The 18,762-nt window shown below is 35.9% G+C and overlaps 1 protein-coding gene across 2 annotated transcripts; it reads left to right on the forward strand.

Annotated features, from left to right (window-relative positions):
- Positions 1 to 1,998: 1,998 nt before the first annotated feature.
- On the forward strand, positions 1,999 to 17,029 carry LOC110898775 (mediator of RNA polymerase II transcription subunit 13). 2 transcript variants are annotated; one of them, XM_022145617.2, is made up of 23 exons: positions 1,999 to 2,181; positions 3,024 to 3,152; positions 3,464 to 3,534; positions 3,666 to 3,805; positions 3,893 to 3,979; positions 4,057 to 4,144; positions 4,241 to 4,324; positions 4,417 to 4,494; positions 4,605 to 4,684; positions 6,176 to 6,254; positions 6,373 to 6,660; positions 7,643 to 7,702; positions 7,791 to 8,025; positions 8,980 to 9,213; positions 10,013 to 11,347; positions 12,049 to 12,280; positions 12,464 to 12,557; positions 12,673 to 12,760; positions 12,849 to 12,927; positions 12,994 to 13,289; positions 13,372 to 14,395; positions 15,285 to 15,644; positions 16,216 to 17,029. In XM_022145617.2, exons 2-23 carry the CDS (start codon positions 3,129 to 3,131, stop codon positions 16,818 to 16,820), a joined length of 5,661 nt encoding a protein of 1,886 aa, XP_022001309.1. In that variant the 5' UTR covers positions 1,999 to 2,181; positions 3,024 to 3,128; the 3' UTR covers positions 16,821 to 17,029. The 2 variants fall into 2 exon arrangements, with proteins under 2 accessions (XP_022001309.1, XP_022001310.1); XM_022145618.2 differs by having other exon boundaries at positions 12,049 to 12,250.
- Positions 17,030 to 18,762: the final 1,733 nt, after the last annotated feature.

An 18,762-nucleotide genomic window follows, 5' to 3' on the forward strand; every position in this document is an offset into this window, starting at 1 on the left:
GTCCTGGTGCATTGCTGAACATCCTAGGCAACTACCCGAATATTGGATCCACTCCAATAAAATACTTAAGGGACACTCATAAGAAGTCGATCCCAACTTGCAAACGACCTTTCATCGTCTTTAATTCTCCATCGTTCTATCTCGATCTGTCTACTTTGTTATTTCTTATGAAAAAATTACACAAACTGTAACTATGTTTTATACCAACCTTTATACTAGTCAATGCTCAATCAACTGAGTCTAGTTATAAGATCGTTAACATAGATGCGTGTATGCTTGGTTAAGTTCAATTATATGTTAAAATCAAACCCATTATGGATGTTTTGGTTTTTAGATCTTCATAATCGGCTAGTTTTGGTTATAAATAGTTAACTTAGTTCATTTATCGTAATATATTATTTGGTTAAATTAATTGGTTAACCTAACTAACTATCGATTAACATCCTACTTTATGAGTGAATTCAAGCTAATTTCAATTTATAGTTCAATTATATATCAAGCCAAATAAAATATCAACAATTATTTCAACACATAAAGTAGAATACGTGACTACTATGTTATTTACAGAACTTTATCATAAATAAACGAACATTTAGTTTTTTGATTTTTTGATTATTGTAGTTAGGTTACGATAAACGTAATCCAACCTATAATTTTACTAACACACCCCTTCCCCTATTAAACTTAAACAGACATTTAAAAAGTTGAAGGGGCCCTTAAACAAACTTTTAAAATTCGAAACACGTCTTTAAACATATGTTAAGAGATCAAATAGACCCATAGCCGACTCTGGGGGAGGGTTGGGTGGGCGAGACTCCGGGCCCGTTCTTTCAGGAGAGCAAACACATAGTGGAGCTTAGATCATTCACATCCAACCCCCCATTTTTACCCTATACTAAAAATTACTATCTTTATTTTCTTCTTTTCAATTAAATAGTATTTTTAATACCTTTATCATTACATATAAGTGATTTCACATTCAAAATATATTAAAAATTATAAGGGGTGAACAGTGTTCCCTTAAATTTACAGGTAAACACTAACATTTTCTCTCCCCTCAACTCATAACCATCTACAACCACTTTTTCCTAAAAAATAAAACTTACGTAATTTGGGGGTTGGATATGAATAGAGCAAATTACGATTTTGGTCCCTGTGGTTATATCCCTTTTACCCTTTTAGTCCAAAAAAGAATTTTTAACATCTGAACCCCCAACGTCTTTTTTTTCTAGCCCTTTTGGCCCCTAACACTAACCCCATCCATTAAATGTTAGGGGTAAAAAATGTTAGAAAAAAGACGTTAAGGGCCAAAAGGGTTATAAAAAAAGACGTTGGAGGCTTAGATGTTAAAAAATTATTTTTTGGGCTAAAATGGTAAAAATGATATAACCACATGGGTCAAAATCGTAATTTACTCGATATGAATAGTTTTATAGGTTATATGTTTATGTTTGGGGCATGTTTGGCTAAACTTATTTAACTTAAAAATGACTTTTTGTGAAAAGAACTTATTGACTTATGACTTTTTGAAAATAAGTTTTTAAAAAAGTGTTTGGATTAACTTATGAGGTGGGAAAAACCAATAAGTCAATAAATTGTTTTTTAAAAAGTGTTTGGCTTAGCTTATTGATGTAAAATGACTAAAAAGGACATTCTTTTATAAGTCAATAAGTTAAAACAAAGGTAATATGGTAATTTGGTTTTTGAAAAGTTAAAAACTCCTCAAAAAGTCATAACATTCTAACTTCTTAAAAATGATTTTTTCTCCTATACAAAAAGTCTTTTGAAAAGTCATTTTGGGTTTATCAAACACAAAATCTCTTTATTAGCTTTTTCAAAAAGCTAATAAGTCACTAAATTGGTTTAAAAGGCTCGGCCAAACATGCCCTTAGACTCGAATCCACCTAAAAACCATAAAGCACGAACTCTCGTAAGCCTTGACGACACACCAACAAGCCATAGACCGCACAAAGTGCATAAAAAACCAAAAAAAAAAAAAAAAAAAATACACCAAAAATAGGATTCCAGGATCCAGGCACAGCACTAAACGTACGCTCCTCAACTCACAAAACCCTCAATTTTCATCGCTATAAACGGAATCCTTCATCTTCTTCTCTGTTCTTCATCCAAATTCTCAATCAATTCTCACAATTCGCACATTACAGATCTCCATAATCGCTCGTAAGTTCTCTATTTCAACACCACTTGCAATTTTCCCCATTTTTTCACATTTTCACATTTTTTTTTCATTTTTACCTAATTAGAGCTCGATAATCTGGTTATATACTGTTTTAGCTTGTACGATCGTTAGCAGATTACTGATCTCGTTCAATTTGTTATCATATAGTTGAAATTGAAACCCTTAGTAGCTGAATCCTGTGTTTAGAGTGTGTTTAAAGCAGTTTAATCATCGTATACAGTAGCAGATAGCTTGATGCAATAAGATAAGGTGTTATAACTGTTGTTTTGTAATTTATCATTAGGTATAAAGTTGCTAGAGTGATTTTAGGGTTAGCTAGGTGTTGATTATGCTTGAATTGAATCAGGTTTGCTATTCTAGGGTTAGCTAGTTGTTGATTATGATCGGTTACATATCGTATGAGCGCGTTAAGTTTATGTCTAATTTAATCTCTCTTTATAGGTCTTCTATGTGGTATGTATATTTGTTTCTTGTTACCTTTAACTACTAATAGTGCTATTTGGATTTGATTTTGTTCTGTTTTATCAGTTTGATTGAACGAATATATATGTATGTGGCGTTCGATATGCAATCTCTGGAATAACACATAAAGTCTAGGGTTAGCTTGCTATTTATTTATTATGATTACTCACATATCATATGACGTTAAGTGTATGTCTAATTTAATCTATCTGTATTGGTCTTCTATGTATATCTGTTTCTTGTTACCTTTACAAGAATCTGATATTCAGTGTTCTTTTTAGTTCAATGTATGAAGTTCTTCTTGATGTTAACTACTAATGATGTCATTTGGATTTGATTTTGTTTTGTTTTGTTTTTTCAGTTTGATTGAATGAATATATATGTGGCGTTCGATATGCAATCTCTGGAATAACACATAAAGTCTTGAACTGAGTTGATTTTTCGAGGGGCTTCAATTGCATTAGTGATGTGGACGAATGTCTTCAAAATTGTATGTATCTTCCTTTTACTTGGACTTTACTTTTCGATATATTATTATGGTTTTTATGGATGCTGTTTATGGTATATAGCTAGACGTTATGCGCTTAAATGAATCTAAATTTTATTTGGTAGATTACTAAAGTACTGGATTTTCTTCCATTTTAAACGTAGGTTTATCTATTCGTTTTGAGAACTTAATGAATAAATAGTCTTTTCATATGTTGCACTTTCGTTTAGATTACTTAAAAAACGAATCAAATGATGACATACCCCTTTACTATTCATATGTTTCTTTATTCATTCTCTTTGACTTTTCTGAAGGGCGGTCTACATCAAGTGTCATGGTTCCAGCTTCTCCCAAACGAGTCTGATCCCATCCTATCCGACAGAAGGTTCCTTATTTTGATAATTTAGATCTTGTTATCTGTATTATGTTAAGCGACAATGTCTTATAATTTGGCCCTTTTCTGTTCAAGTTAGCGAGATTTTAGTTTTCGCTGAACTTTTGAAGTGTTTTTGACAGTTTAAAGTCGAATCAAAAGGATACTGGTGCACAGTTGGTTATTTCATCCCATTTGCAATTGCAAAAAGATGGGTTTCTTAGCACATGGGGTAATTCTTTCGTTGGGCCTTGGGACCCATCGCAGGGCCTGCATAACCCTGGTAATTGTTCATTATTCATCACGCAGTTCAAGAAATAATCACCATATTTATTCCTCCGGTTAATTTGTTCCTTTACAAACTTCGCAGACGAGAAAATTAAATTGTGGCTTTTTATCCCTGGTCGTCATTCATCTGTCGTCGATAAGGCCAAAGCTGCTGTATCTAAACTAAGAGGTACAATAATAACACTTAATTATTATTATTATTATTATTATTATTATTTTGTAATTTATGTTTATAATGTGTTGCAGTTTTTGCATCTGGATTGTGGTTAGCACCTGGGGATTCTGAAGAAGTGGCAGCAGCACTTTCTCAAGCTTTACGGAATTGTATTGAAAGGTTTCTCTTATGCTCATTCTATTTTATGTTCTATAGATTATTTTGTTAGTTATTTAATAAACTTGTGCATTTTTTTAATTTAATTATTGTTGATAGAGCTTTAATGGGACTCTCATATGTGAGATTCGGGGATGTATTCTCAAGATATCATTCATCTTCACAAGGAGAGGAACTATTCAGGTGTGCAACACAATTCTGTACTGTTGAGTGTTGACTGTTGACTATTTTACCTTTGACTATATTAACGTATGTTGACTATTTGATCTTTGTAGGAGAGGCCAGCCGGTGCTTGAGTTCATCTTTACAGCAACGGAAGAAGCTGTATTTGTTCATGTCATAATATCAGCAAAGTTTGTCAACTTCATTTATCTTTTCCTTTTTTTGTTTTGTCATTATTTTGAGCTTTGAAATGCTATATGGATATGCTAAATTTACATTTTACAACCCCTTTTGTTACCAGGCATGTTAGGGCACTTACAAATGGTGATATGGAGACAATCTTAAAACGCACATCTAGTCATTCCGGTGTCAAGCTTCCAGGTCATTTTAGTTCACTTACATCTCTTCATCTTTCGTTTTTCGTGCTTTGTTAAATCATCAAGGGGTGTTTGGATGTGTGCATTTTGGAAAATGATTATGTAGTATTGAATAATCCATAATCAGAAAATTAGCTTCAATTAAATGTGGTGCAGAAGAGAGTGTTTGGAAGTGCTTTTACTGTTTCAAGCTGTAATAATCACTTTCGATGGTGTTATTAGGGTGTTTGACGGATTTTGATGATGACAGAAATAGATAAGATAATGGTGAATATACATGATTTAATTTACCCTTTTGATGATCAGTTTTGTTTAGGGGTGTGCACGGTTCGGTTTCGGTTTTAGAAACGGTTTGGTTTGGTTAGTGGGTTTTGGAACAGAATTATGTAAGGTTCAAAAATAAATAGTATAATCCAAGGTTTAATACTCTTTCTTAAATTTGTACATTTATGTTAATATATATCACATTTTTAATTAATACTATTCACATACACTTAACCTTCTAATCTATTTTTATGTTTCTTCAAAGTTTTTATTAAGATATATTCATTTATAATACTTTGAAAATCATTTAGTTTTAAACTTTTTATGTTAAATTTGTTATTTCTTGTAGACAATGGATAAATCATTTCAAAGATAAATAAACATGTCAATGTTCTTATTATAAGTTAAATTCTTAGCATTCAAGAATAAAATTGATAATTCTTAATTCAACATATAACCAACAAAAAGAATGACTTTTTGAGTTATTTGGTTCGTTTCGGTTTTAAAATAATGCAAAACCAAAAGCGGACCGGAGATCTCGGTTCGTTTTTTTCGGTTTGTCTTTTTTGTGCGGTTCGGGTTTTTTTTTTTTTCAGTTCGATTAAATCGGGTTTTTTCGGTTCGGTTCGGTTTTCTGCTCGCCCCTAGTTTTGTTGTAGCTAGTATTAAGTTTGATTATCACGTTGCCAAAAAAATAATAATTATAAGATGGTAATAAGCAGTACTTGCCACTTGGTTACCCTTAACACCAAGAACTGATTATTTCGACTTAGGATAATTACTGTCATATTGCACACTTGGTTAAAAAAAGCGTGCCTTAAGCGCGCTTAAGTGCAAAGCGACCCTAGGCGCAAAGAGCTGCGCCTTGTGTAACATAAGGCGAGCTCTGTACAAAAAGGTGTTTTTCTGCTTTAAAGTGTTATACATGTAGCTAAAATGGTTGTACATTAAGTGATTTATACATTAAATTATATATAAACCATATTTATCACTATATTTTGGGTAAGGGATGCTAAAACCTATATATAAAAAAAAATATATAAGCACCTTGCGCCTTACGTACGAAAAGCCCGCCGCTTTTGTGATTTGCGCTTTGATTTTAGACCTTGTCGCTTTTGTGCGCTTCACGCTTTTTTAAACCAAGATTGCACATCCAGACACCTTATAAATGTAATCTGGATAAAACTATTAGCACTAAAGAAAAGGTGATCTTGAAACTTGATTTTTACAGTTATTGTTGCACCTCATGGAATGCGTGGCAGAATTACTGGAATTTGTCCAGGTGACCTCGTGAAGCAATTATACATCAGGTGGAGCTACCATTATGACAATATTATAAAGCCATCATTTCATAACCTTATTTCTTTTATAATTTAATGATGAAAACACTCATGATTCTTGTTGTTCCTTGTGAACATAATCTTACAGTTCGGGGAAGTTTAAGGCAATAAATGGAATCGTAGGTCTTCCAAACCAGTTTTCCCAAAGTTCTGGCTGCCAATTGAGGGGACAAAACTGTTATATTGAAGTAACCCTAGGGTGTGAAAATGCCGAAAGTGAAAAATCACTTCCACCAAATTCAAATACGAGCTCAAAGAATCATGTATCGGAATCTTCTAGTGTCGCAAAAGAAAATGAAAAAACGTTTATTTATCCGGCTGAGGCGGTCCTTGTCCCACTTGTGCAAACATCATCCGCTAGATCATCTCTTAAAAGGTATCTCTTTTATCTCCTTCATCTTTTATTTAATAAACTAAAGTTAGCAAAATCTAGACTTTCACGAGACCAAATATATGCATGGAAATACCAAAATTGGGGTAAAATGTTGTATAAGTTACTTTAACCAATACGGCAAAATGTGTAAATTTTGTATAAATAATTTAAAACTAAACTAAACTAAACTAAACAAAGAATCGTAATTAAAATTTGTAGGTCCGAATATAACAAAAGATTAAAAAATTTCTGTGTATATTATACTTGAGATTAATATGCATGAGTTTTATATTTATCATATTTCCTTTTCAAATTAATTATATAACAAGTTAATAAAAAAAACTTAACATTGTCCCTACTACAGTGTTTGCCCTCATAATAGAGGTTTGGTAATTATATGTATATAAATTTTAGGAATACAATTATTAATATTTTTATGTAGCATATTTTATAATGTTTATTTTACAAATATAATGAGTTTTTATAATTTTTAGAGTTAATTACACAGATAGTCCTTGTGGTTTATTGAAAGTAACACTTTTGAGTACTAACATAAATTTATACAAGGGTATTTTAGTCCTTTTACACTGATTTAACAGAAAAATAGACGGCAGTTAGCTTTAACACTCAAAGGTGTTACAAAATCGAAACCATAGAACCTGAACTTGTTACAAAAAAAGTTAGTACTCAAAGGTGTTACTTTCAATAAACCACAAGGACTATCTTTGTAATTAACTCAAAAAAAAAAAAAGATAATATAATCTGAACAAAGTAATATGTAAATCTAAAGCAACGAGTGTATTGTAATTCATGTAAAATTATTATGCATGCACTGGACTTTAGAGTTGAAATAAATTTGGACATTTGGTGTAAGCTTATTTCAAGACAATGATCTTTTACATAATACACGATGTAAATGTTTGGTACATACTACATACATTGGAGATGCTCTGATATATATACATATCATTTTCTTATCTTATAGATTCTGGCTCCAAAATTGGATGGGCCAGTCGTTATCCAGCTCATCATTCTCTATGCAATGGTAAGTTTTATTAGTTTCAAAACATCTATTTATTCAATTGTATACTATATTTTATGGTGATTTTGGTTTGGTATTTTGCAAATTGCAGTGATGCGTTCGGTACCATGGATGGATCATGGCATGATAATGACATGCAGACTCAACATGGTTACAATAGTAGTGGGAATAGTAATAGTAGTAGCATTAGCACTAGTTCATCTAGTGATAGTGATTATAGAATGACTGGTGAAACCGGTGATCTTGAGGCTGATGCTGATTCACTATCTTGCATGAAGTCGGGATTGACTACTGCTGACCAAATGCATATTGATGGCTCTAAGCTGGTATGAGTATTTATCTAAATTTGTAAATTATATATATATATATATATATATATATAGGGTGGGGTTCTAGAGTGAACACTAGTGTATTTGTGAACTGAGTGAACAAATCCTGACCATTGGTTTACATCATCAAACCGTAAAATACACTAGTGTATTTTCATCATCAAATCCTGGCCATTGATTTACACTTGTGTATTGATAATCAAGGGCTAGGATTAGTTCACTAGTGTTCACAATTAAGGGGGTTGTTCACAAATGAACCTAACCCTATATATATATAAAATTAATTGACTGATTCGCTACAGTAGTTTTGACTTTTTTTAACCTCACTCTTCTCAACTTTCAACAATGACAGCTATACCCCCTCAACCTTTTGAAATCTTCGTAAAATGTCATTTTGTTCCCCTCGAGTTTGATGTGCTTATTTATCTACGTGTTGATATAAATTGTTAGCTCACGTTTCGACATAGTTTTTTTAAATTAGTCATGTAAAATACAATACGTTTTCATTAGATGGTATAAATCAAGTTACTTTACGTTTCATGAGTCATGTCAAATATAATACGTTCTGGTGCTTATTAATATTGACGTTTTCAATTGGTCTACGTTTTGACGTTTATGTACATTGACGTTTATGTACATGTCGGTATAAATTCAAGTTGGTTTACGTTTCGACGTAATTATATTTTGACCCCCTCAAGTTTTTCGTGCTTATTTTTATGTACGTTTTGATATAAATTCAAGTTGGTTTACATTTTGACGTAATTTATCACTCAAATGAGTAATGTCAAATATAATACGTTTTTGTGCTTATTTTTATGGATGTTTACAGTTGGTCTACGTTTGATCGATAAACAATTACAAAATATTCATTACGCTTAAATCACGTTAAAAAAACCGGTGTAGTTTATGTAATAAAACCCAGACGGCTTGTAATTTATGTACATTATGCAGGGTAGTAAGCGATCTCGAACTGGAATGACCGAGTCATACGGTCAGGCTGGTGCAATCGGTAATGCATCTATGCAAGAAGGATATAACTCAATGGAAATCAACAATGATCAAGGTGGGTCCCAGTGGGACTGGGATGATGATGACAAAGGTGTTGTCATGGATATCCAAGCACTTCTCTCTGAGTTCGGAGATTTTGGTGATTTTTTCGAAAATGACGTTTTGCCATTTGGGGAGGTAAGTAAATACAAAATGAAATCTTTCATTCTACCCCTAAACCATTGTATAATGTTAAAAGTAACCCTTTAATTTTGTAAATGTCACTTTGACCCCTCAAGTTTTTAAAGTTTCGAGTTTATCCTAGAACTAATTTCTTACGTTTTTATTTTTATGTGCATGTCGATATAAATTTGAATTCGTAATTTGTGTTTGGAAACGAGTCATGTCTATATTTTAATGTTTTATTTTTGTGTACGTTTTGAGTTGGACTACGTTTTGACATAAATTTTGTTTGGAAACAAATCAGGTCAAATATAATACGTTTTCATTCGATTGTATAATTTTGACTTACTATACATTTCAACGTAAATTTAGTTCGAAAATGAGCCGGTCGATTGTAGTCTATACCTCTGTTGTCAAAAGCGCACTAGGCCCGTTCCTAGGCGCAACGCAGTGCAGCTATTGCGCCTCGTGGTGACCTAGGCGATGATTTGGGCTTTTTAGTGATAAGCTATTAATTTTTTATGTTTATTAAATATGTATTTTTTATTATTTTTATTATTGCACCTTACTTAAAAAAACCCTCGCTTTTTTGCGCCTTGCGCCTAGGCTCCAGGCAAGGCCTTTGCGCCTTGAGCTTTTGACAACATAGGTCATACTTCTATCACGCTGCGTAAGACACTACCACACGTGTTTATATTATGTGCGTTTTGAGTTGGTCTACGTTTGGACGTAAATTTTGTTTGGAAGTAAGTCGGGTCAAATTTAATACATTTTAATACGTTTAGAGTTTAACGTCCTCTTTGATGGTGAAAAGCCGCCAGGGACTGAGGAGTCACAAACACCGATGTTTTCCGCAACCGACGGTGGAGATGCAAGTAGCAGCCCGTTTACGGGGATGATCGATTCCTCCGACCCAATGATATTACCAGTCGGGTTTTCATCATTCGAGAGTTTCAATCCACCATCAACGGTTGTCGAGGAATCAATAAGCAAAAATCAAGAAACTACAAAAGACGCTTTATCTTCTGGATCAATGAACTATAATCCACCACCACCACCAACTTCTACCGAATTTGATTATTTGATAAAAGCGGAAGCCTTAATGACCTTTGCACCAGAATATGGAGCGGTTGAAACCCCGACAACTGATTTGTTATCATCAGTAATTAAAAGCCCGTACGTTCCGAAATCCCGAACAGCAGAGAGTGCAAATTCAAGTACAAGCAGCTACGTTTACTCTGCAATACCTCCCCATCATGATGCATCTGATGATAAATCTAAACCGACCATTGGTGTAAATTCAAAAGACAAATACTTGCTTCAATCGAGGAAATACTACACTCATGTTGAAAGCGGAAAAAACGATAAAAAAGACGAAAAACCGCCATCTCGTGATAATATTGTTGACGATGTTGCACCATCAGCATTATCATTATCGGGTTTTAATTCTTCGAATGCGGGTCTTAGGGCGTCTACTCGAAATAAGATAACGGAAAGTTTTCTTGTATCGTCAAAAATGGCGATTGCAAATGAGCTAGAGTGCATTATGTTTCAAGCTTTTATGTGCAAGATAAGGCATACGTTATTAACTCCCACCAGCTCGTTGCAAATGAATCGGTTATCTGGAAGTAATGTTCTGTATCAAATGCATGGTGAATCAAACGTTTTATCAGATAATATATCTAATAAATATGATATAAAGAAGAAAGAAACGATTCCCGTTAGAATTGCAGGTGATTTAGACAGTGGGCTGCTTGATGGGCCTTTAAACCCGCCCGTTGGTGTTTGGCGAACCGTTGGTGTCACTAAAGGTTCAAAATCCATGACACAGGGTATGGAACCGTTTGGGTCGTTACCGCATAACTCGTTTAATGAGGAAGGAATGTTGTCGTACGGTCAAAGGCAACCTCTTTTCGAGCTATTAGATGGACTGCCGTTGCTTTTTCAACAAGCAACGTCTTTTGTGGACGTGACGTTAGATGCGGATTGTGGGGATGGGCCTTATGGTTGGCTGGCAATGCAGGAGCAGTTGCGGCGGGGGTTTTCGTGTGGGCCCTCTTTGGTTCATGCGGGTTGTGGTGGGGTTTTGTCTTCTTGTCATGCTCTTGACATTGCGGGTGTTGAGCTGGCAGACCCACTTTCTGCTGATGTAAGCTTTTTTTTACCTTTTTACTTTCTCTGTTAAGAGTTGTAATGTCACAATAGTTGGTTTTGATTTATGGATCGTCATTTTTGGTTAACTGATAATTTAGGTGTAAATAATCAGTTTCATACCATTTGAAATAAAATTGATTATCTAATGGTAAATATAAACTTCGAGTAAAATGCCATTTTCGTCCCTGAGGTTTGTTTTTTTCGCATCTGGATCCAAAAGGTTTGAAATCTTGCCATTTTCATCCGGCCTGTTAACTCCATCCATTTTTTCTCCGTTAAGTCAGGGGTATTTTCTTCTTTTTTGTTAACTTAAAGGGCAATTTGGTCTTTTTTACTTTATGTACAAGCATTTAAAATACCCCTGACGGAATTCGTTAGACTGAATTGCCTATTAAGTTAACAAAAAAGACGGAAATACCCCTGACTTAACGGAGAAAAATGGATGGAGTTAATGAGCCGTATGAAAATGGCAAGATATCAAACCTTTTGGATCCAGATGCAAAAAAACAAACCTTTGGACGAAAGTCGCAAAATTGACCAAGCCTCAAGAACGAAAATGGCATTTTACTCTATAACTTCCTATTTCCTCTTGTTTAACCTAATTTTAGAGCCTTTCAGTCATTTTACAAAAGTTTATACCGTTCTTTCATTATACTTTATTCATTATTGAATAGCCTTATGTTTGGTTACTTTCAGGTGCATGCATCATATGCAATCACTTTGCTACAGTCCGACATTAAATCAGCCTTGAAATCGGCCTTTGGCACCTTTGATGGACCCCTGACTGTCAGTGATTGGTGCAAAGGGCGAAACGGTCAAACTGATGTATTTTCAGCTGAATCATCTGCAAGCATAAATGATTCTTCGGTTGAGCCAATAAGCCCATCTCAATCTGCTGGTGGGTTCACATCTTATCTTAGCAGCAAAGGTTACCCATAAAATAAAGTTATTCTCATATTAGTTGCAACATAACCGAAAACTGATCATCTAACAGTAAATATACATCGTTTTTATGGAAAAAGATTCTTGTTATTCAATATTTTAAAAACGCACATCCAAACATTCCTTATGTATGTTACTCAGCATAATAAGATCTGCATGTTTGTGATAGATGGAACTCGAGTGGATGACATAAGCGAGTCAGAGCAGCAATTAGGACTCAGGCCTGCACTTCTCGTAATTCCTATTCCCGCTATTCTCGTCGGGTATGGCTTTTGTTATACCCTTTTCTGGCTTTTAGTTCACAAGTTTGAAAATGACAAATATTATTAAGGGAATCAATTGTCGATAGTAGAAATTTAAAAGTAATGTATGCAACAGGTACCAGGATGATTGGCTAAAAACCTCAGCAACCTCTCTTCAACACTGGGAAAAAGCTCCTTTTGAACCTTATGCTATGCAGAAACACGTGAGAAAAATTAGTAAATTACTATGTTGCCCTTTTAAGTTAACGCCAATCTTCACAGTTAATTATTTGCTTCCGGTTATTATTGCAGATGAATTACTGTGTCATTTGTCCTGATATAGACCCCCTTACAACTGCTGCTGCAGACTTCTTTCAACAACTAGAGACTGGTGTGTCATTAATAAATTATTTCGTTTTATGTTTTAAAATATTAATTTTTTAAAAATATTTTGCAGTGTATGAGACTTGCAAATTAGGAACTCATTCACCTCAAAATTTTGGGAACCAAACGGCTAAGGATTCCGGAAAATGGTCTTCTTCTGGTTTTGTTTTACTTGACTGCCCTCAATCGATGAAGATCGAAAGTGATAGTGCGTCTTTAGTGGGATCAATTAGTGATTATTTTCTTTCTTTATCTAACGGATGGGATTTAACAAGTTTCTTGAAGTCACTCTCGAAGGTCTTGAAAGCCCTAAAACTCGGTTCCTGTTTTGCCCCTAATTCAAAAGAAGGGAACAGCACTCCTTGTACAGTAAGTTGTGTGTTATTCAATGTTTTTTTTTTGTTAAATAACTGATTACCATTTTTAATTATTGTTGGGGTATATTAATCAGGTAATATATGTGGTGTGCCCGTTTCCCGAGCCAGTTGCGGTCTTGAAAACTATTGTTGAATCGTGTGTAGCTATTGGTTCAGTCGTATTTCCATCATCAGATAAAGAAAGAAGAACCGCAATGCAAAATCAAGTCGGGAAGGCGTTAAGTTGTTCTACAGCCGTAGACGAAGCATCGATATCAAACGTAGTGACGATTTCCGGTTTTAGTATCCCGAAACTGGTGTTACAAATCGTGACGGTTGATGCAATCTTTAGGGTCACAAGTCCGTCTCTTAACGAACCCGTTATTCTCAAGGAGATTGCTTTCACGGTCTACAATAAAGCCCGAAGAATCTCTCGAGGGTCATCTGCTGATGTCATCCCGTCAGTTTCAGTATCGGGTCGATCTCAGTCTCATTCAAGTATGATGCAAATGAATTCTCCGGTCCCAGGGATGTGGAAAGATTCTATCGGCTCGCGAATGGGGTCGAGAGAGGGTGAACTCGATGCTAGTTTACGCGCCGGTGTGTGGGATAACTCGTGGCAGATGTCCCGGTCCGATAGACCCGGAGAATATTATTTTCAAGACGAGCTGAAATACATGTTTGAGCCACTTTTTATTCTGGCTGAGCCAGGTTCGTCGGAACGCGGAGTGTCACCGGAGTCGTTAAAGCTTTTAACTGACGATGGTACGAGTTCTGATACTGGGCTGGGCTCTCAAATGGATGGATCTGATGACGGGTTCGGGTCGGGCCATCAGAAACAACCTCCGAGCCTACATTGTTGCTACGGTTGGACTGAGGATTGGCGGTGGCTCGTTTGCATATGGACCGATTCTCGAGGTGAATTGCTCGACAGCTGTACGTTCCCGTTTGGTGGAATTAGTAGTAGACAAGATACGAAAGGATTGCAATTTCTTTTCGTCCAAATTTTACAGCAAGGATGTCAGATACTACAGGCGTGTTCTTCAGATACAAACACCGCTAGGCCTCATGATTTTGTCATTACACGAATCGGGAGTTTTTTCGAGCTCGAATGCCAAGGTATAATCATTAACATTTCTTTTTCAAAACATAGATAAAAATAAGTAAATTGCGACGGGTCAGTCTACGTGAAGTAAAAAAAACCCACATCGCGGCAGTATGCAAAAGTTTCACAAAAGTTATTGGTTCAGTTCGCTACGGTATTGACACTCGTTATAGCCAGAAAAACGAATATCTGCGGCGGGTTCGGAATGTAATTCAAAATTCAAATAACCTAACGGTACATATGGAAAATTTAGAAAAAGACATTATGTTGAGGAAAAATGAAATGACAGAAAATAAGTAAAAGGTAAAAAAACGAAAAGTTGAGGGTAAGATGTAGACAACCTTACCTCTCTACCCCGTAGGAATAGAGAGGCTGCTTTCAGTGAGACTCCCGGCTCGATAGTAGTTTTGTCAAGCATTGGACATAAGGCACATAACACTCAGCAATCGGGACAAAGGCTGATTAGTGCATGTACCCCCTTGTCTTTCGGCTATCAACGCCACCACATGAGGGTTTAAATAGTAATTATAATAAAGTGTAAGGGTAAATAATGAAAATAAAAAAATCCTATTGAAGTTGAGGGGCTAGACATGTCATTTTTAAAGTTGATGGAATAAACATGTCTTTATTCAAGTTGAGGGGCCAAAAATGTTTGATGCTGACAATGTTGAGAAAAAAACTAAAAAGAAACTATAGAAAATAAGTAAAAAGTAAAAAAAAACTAAAAACCGAGGGTCTAAATAGTAATTATATTCTAATAAAGTGCAAGGGAAAATAATAAAAAACCTTACTAAAAAACATATCATTATTAAAGTTGAGGGGCCAAAGATGTTTGATGTTGACAAAATAGCCTTTTGATATATATAATAATAATAATAATAATGTGATTTGATATGAAAGCAGAATGGCAGAAAGCTCTTTATTCTATTGGCGGTTCAGAGGTCAAAAAGTGGTCATTGCAGCTTAGACGGTCGGTACCCGATGGAATTGCAGCCAGCAGCAACGGTGGCCCGTTACAACAGCAAGAAATGAGTATGATTCAAGACAGGAGTTTACAGTCACACGGCAAAGGTTCAAACTATATGAAAGGTGGGTTGGGTCAACCCATGAGTAGAAAGCAGTTGTTAAGCGGTGGTAGCGGCGGCAGTCATATTGCAATGGATAATTCAAAGGGCTTGCTTCAATGGGTGCAAAGCATCACTTTTGTATCGGTTTCCGTTGACCATTCACTACAGTTGGTTTATCAAGCTGATTCATCTCCAGGTTAGGTTTTACTTTCTTTTATACCCTTTTTGTGTTAAAAAATCTAAAAGATGAAAGTATATTAGTTTTTGTTTAGAGTAAAATGCCATTTTCGTCCCTGAGGTTTGGCTAGTTTTGCAACTTTCGAGTTCCGTCCAAAGGTTTGTTTTTTCGCATCTGGATCCAAAAGGTTTGAAACCTTGCCATTTTCATCCAGCTTATTATCTCCTTCCATTTTTCTCTGTTAAGTCAAGGATATTTCCGTCTTTTCTGTTAACTTAAAGGGCAATTCGGTCTTTTTCACTTTATGTACAAGCATTTAGCATAATGTAGTAATGTACAAGTATTCGAAAGACCAAATTGCCCTTTAAGTTAACAAAAGACGACAAATAGACCCCTGACTTGACGGAGAAAAATGGATGGAGTTAACGAGCTGGATGAAAATGGCAAGATTTCAAACCTTTTGGATCCAGATGCGGATAAACAAACCTTTGGACAAAAGTCACAAAACTGACCAAACCTCAGGGGCCGAAAATGGCATTTTACTCTTTTGTTTAAGATGTTGATATACTTTATAACTTTGTTACCACAGGCACAACTCAAGGCAGTGGAATAATGGGCCAATCATGCTACGTTGAAGGATTCACACCCGTAAAATCTCTGGGGTCCGCATCCACATCGTATATATTTGTACCCTCACCCAGCATGCGGTTTCTCCCCCCGAACCCGCTCCAGCTGCCGACCTGCCTGACCTCCGAATCCCAACCGCTAGCACACCTCCTCCACAGCAAGGGTTCCGCCATTCCCATATCCACGGGTTTCGTCGTCTCGAAAGCGGTGCCTTCAATGCGCAAAGATTCTAGAAGCAATTGCAAAGAAGAATGGCCTTCGGTCCTATCCGTTGGACTTTTTGACTATTATGGAGGTAATAGTAATAATAACAATAACAATGGTAGTAATAATAATAACAATAATGAAAAAGCGAAAAACATTGGCAAATCGGGAATGGAAAATCATTTAATCTTGGAACGCGTAGCGGCTGAATTGCACGCGTTATCTTGGATGACGGTGAGCCCGGGGTATTTAGAAAGACGAACTGCACTTCCGTTTCATTGTGATATGGTTCTCAGACTTACGAGGCTTTTACATTTCGCTGATAAAGAATTATCTCAGCTTTCTGTAAAATCTGAAGTTTAGAGAGATTGTTACATGTGCAGAAATAGTTGTACAATCTAGCTGAATGAATGCATAATTGTAGTTTTTGGTCATTAGGGACAATGTTTTGAGGGTGGTTAGAAAAAAAAATTAGTGAAAATCTTTTAGAAAAATACATAGATGATGAAGTTGTTGTAGAACTTGAATGTTTGTGTACAAAAACTATTAATGGATTTTAATTTTTTTTTGAATTTGTATTTGTTGGCTTAGAATTTGATTATTCGTATTATGAATGACTATTTTCGGTTTTGTACTCTCGGGAGTATACCTAAGTGTTAACTAGTATTTGATTCTCGTGTTTTATGCCTGTGTATATGCACAGCGAATTCGATTTATCATACATATCCGAAGAATGGTCATGGTAACATTGGTTTGCAATTGGTTCTACATGGGGTGGACTTAAGTGTTAGGGATTTGATCGAGGATAATTTTATTTAGGGATTGTTTGATAACCTCTGCGCTAGTAAATGTTGAGCAGTAAGATGTCTTATTATTGGGTAAGAAACTCTGAGCCAGTAAGCGTTGAGTCAATAAGAGTAAGATGATACGGTGGTGGTTGGTGGTCGTGGGTCGAGGAGGTGGTGCATGAGTGGTCGGGTGAGGGTTATGAACATAGGTAAATGGACAATGGGGTAAAATTTTCTTCAGCTTCATTTTGAAACATGATAGGTAAGATGCATGTAAGATATTTGCTGCCTGATTCAGAGGTGTCATTTTAGCGAAACAAACACACTTAATGTCGATTGATTCAGATATAAGCCCCCCTTGATTCATTACACAGAATCCTATGGATGAATATGATTAGAGGTTAGGGTTGAAAGAGATGATAACATGGGGTGGGTGGGGGGTGTCCTACCCATGTGTGAGGCAAAGGTCCAACCAATCATCCCTTTTTAATGGTGAAAAAGCCATAATTGACTGTAGGCACCCATTTTAAGTGGTTATCCATGCCCATCTGGAATGCACATGAGACCAAGATGTCATTTGTCTTTTAACTCTTGTGAGTTGACCATAAACATAGGGATTTTAAGATACCATCTGCCTAATTAGGCCGTGTTATCTAACGCCTAGTGCCAACTCACCCAGAATGGGTGTGAAACATTGCTCCCATGGGGCGTGAAGGGCTTTAATGTGAGTGTGGGCCGTGTGGCTACGGGCGTTGGGCATGTATGTATGATTGCGTATGATTATTTTTCAGGTCAGTGAAAACATATCATGTGTCATGAAGCGTTAACCCATTAGTAATATGGTTAAAAAAGTAGAAATATATATACACTACTATAGAATTATGTTTTATTAAATGTTTTGTAAAGTCAAATGGTATTTGACATTTTTCTTAGGCCGTGCGGTATGGGGCGAGAGTTTTGGCGTGGGTTGGGGTAAAACGCCCAAGTCACCACCCCGGGTGGGCTTGGGTTTGGGGCGTGGCCCTTGGGGCTTGGGTTTCAAGCCGGGCGTGGGGCGGGGGACCAAGGTGACATGGCGGTTGCTGAGTGGCCCATTCAAAGTAGCCGTTGGCTAGCCGTTGGGCTAGCCGTTGGGGGCTATAGTTTAAAAAAAAAAAAATCTTTTTTCCTTTATATATGCTTACCACATTTAACATTTTTCTCACACAATATCAAACACATAAAACACAATATTACCATGAGTTCTTCAAGTTATAGTGAATCGTCATCATCATCTGACGACGGTGCGGAAATATTTCTACAAACGATCGCGGCTGTGGTGAAAGCTATCGTGGAAGACGAAGACGATGAGGAAGAGACTCAACAACCTAAACGGAGGAGGAGGTACATCGCTCGTGAACGGCACACCGCTAACGATTTGTTGGTAAGCGATTACTTCTCAGCGGAACCTAAGTATGATGAAAAAATGTTTAGGCGTCGTCTTCGTATGAGTAAAAACTTATTTTTAAGAATATCTA

This window comes from Helianthus annuus, chromosome 13, assembly GCF_002127325.2.
Source record: "Helianthus annuus cultivar XRQ/B chromosome 13, HanXRQr2.0-SUNRISE, whole genome shotgun sequence".
NCBI classification, from domain to species: Eukaryota; Viridiplantae; Streptophyta; class Magnoliopsida; order Asterales; family Asteraceae; genus Helianthus; species Helianthus annuus.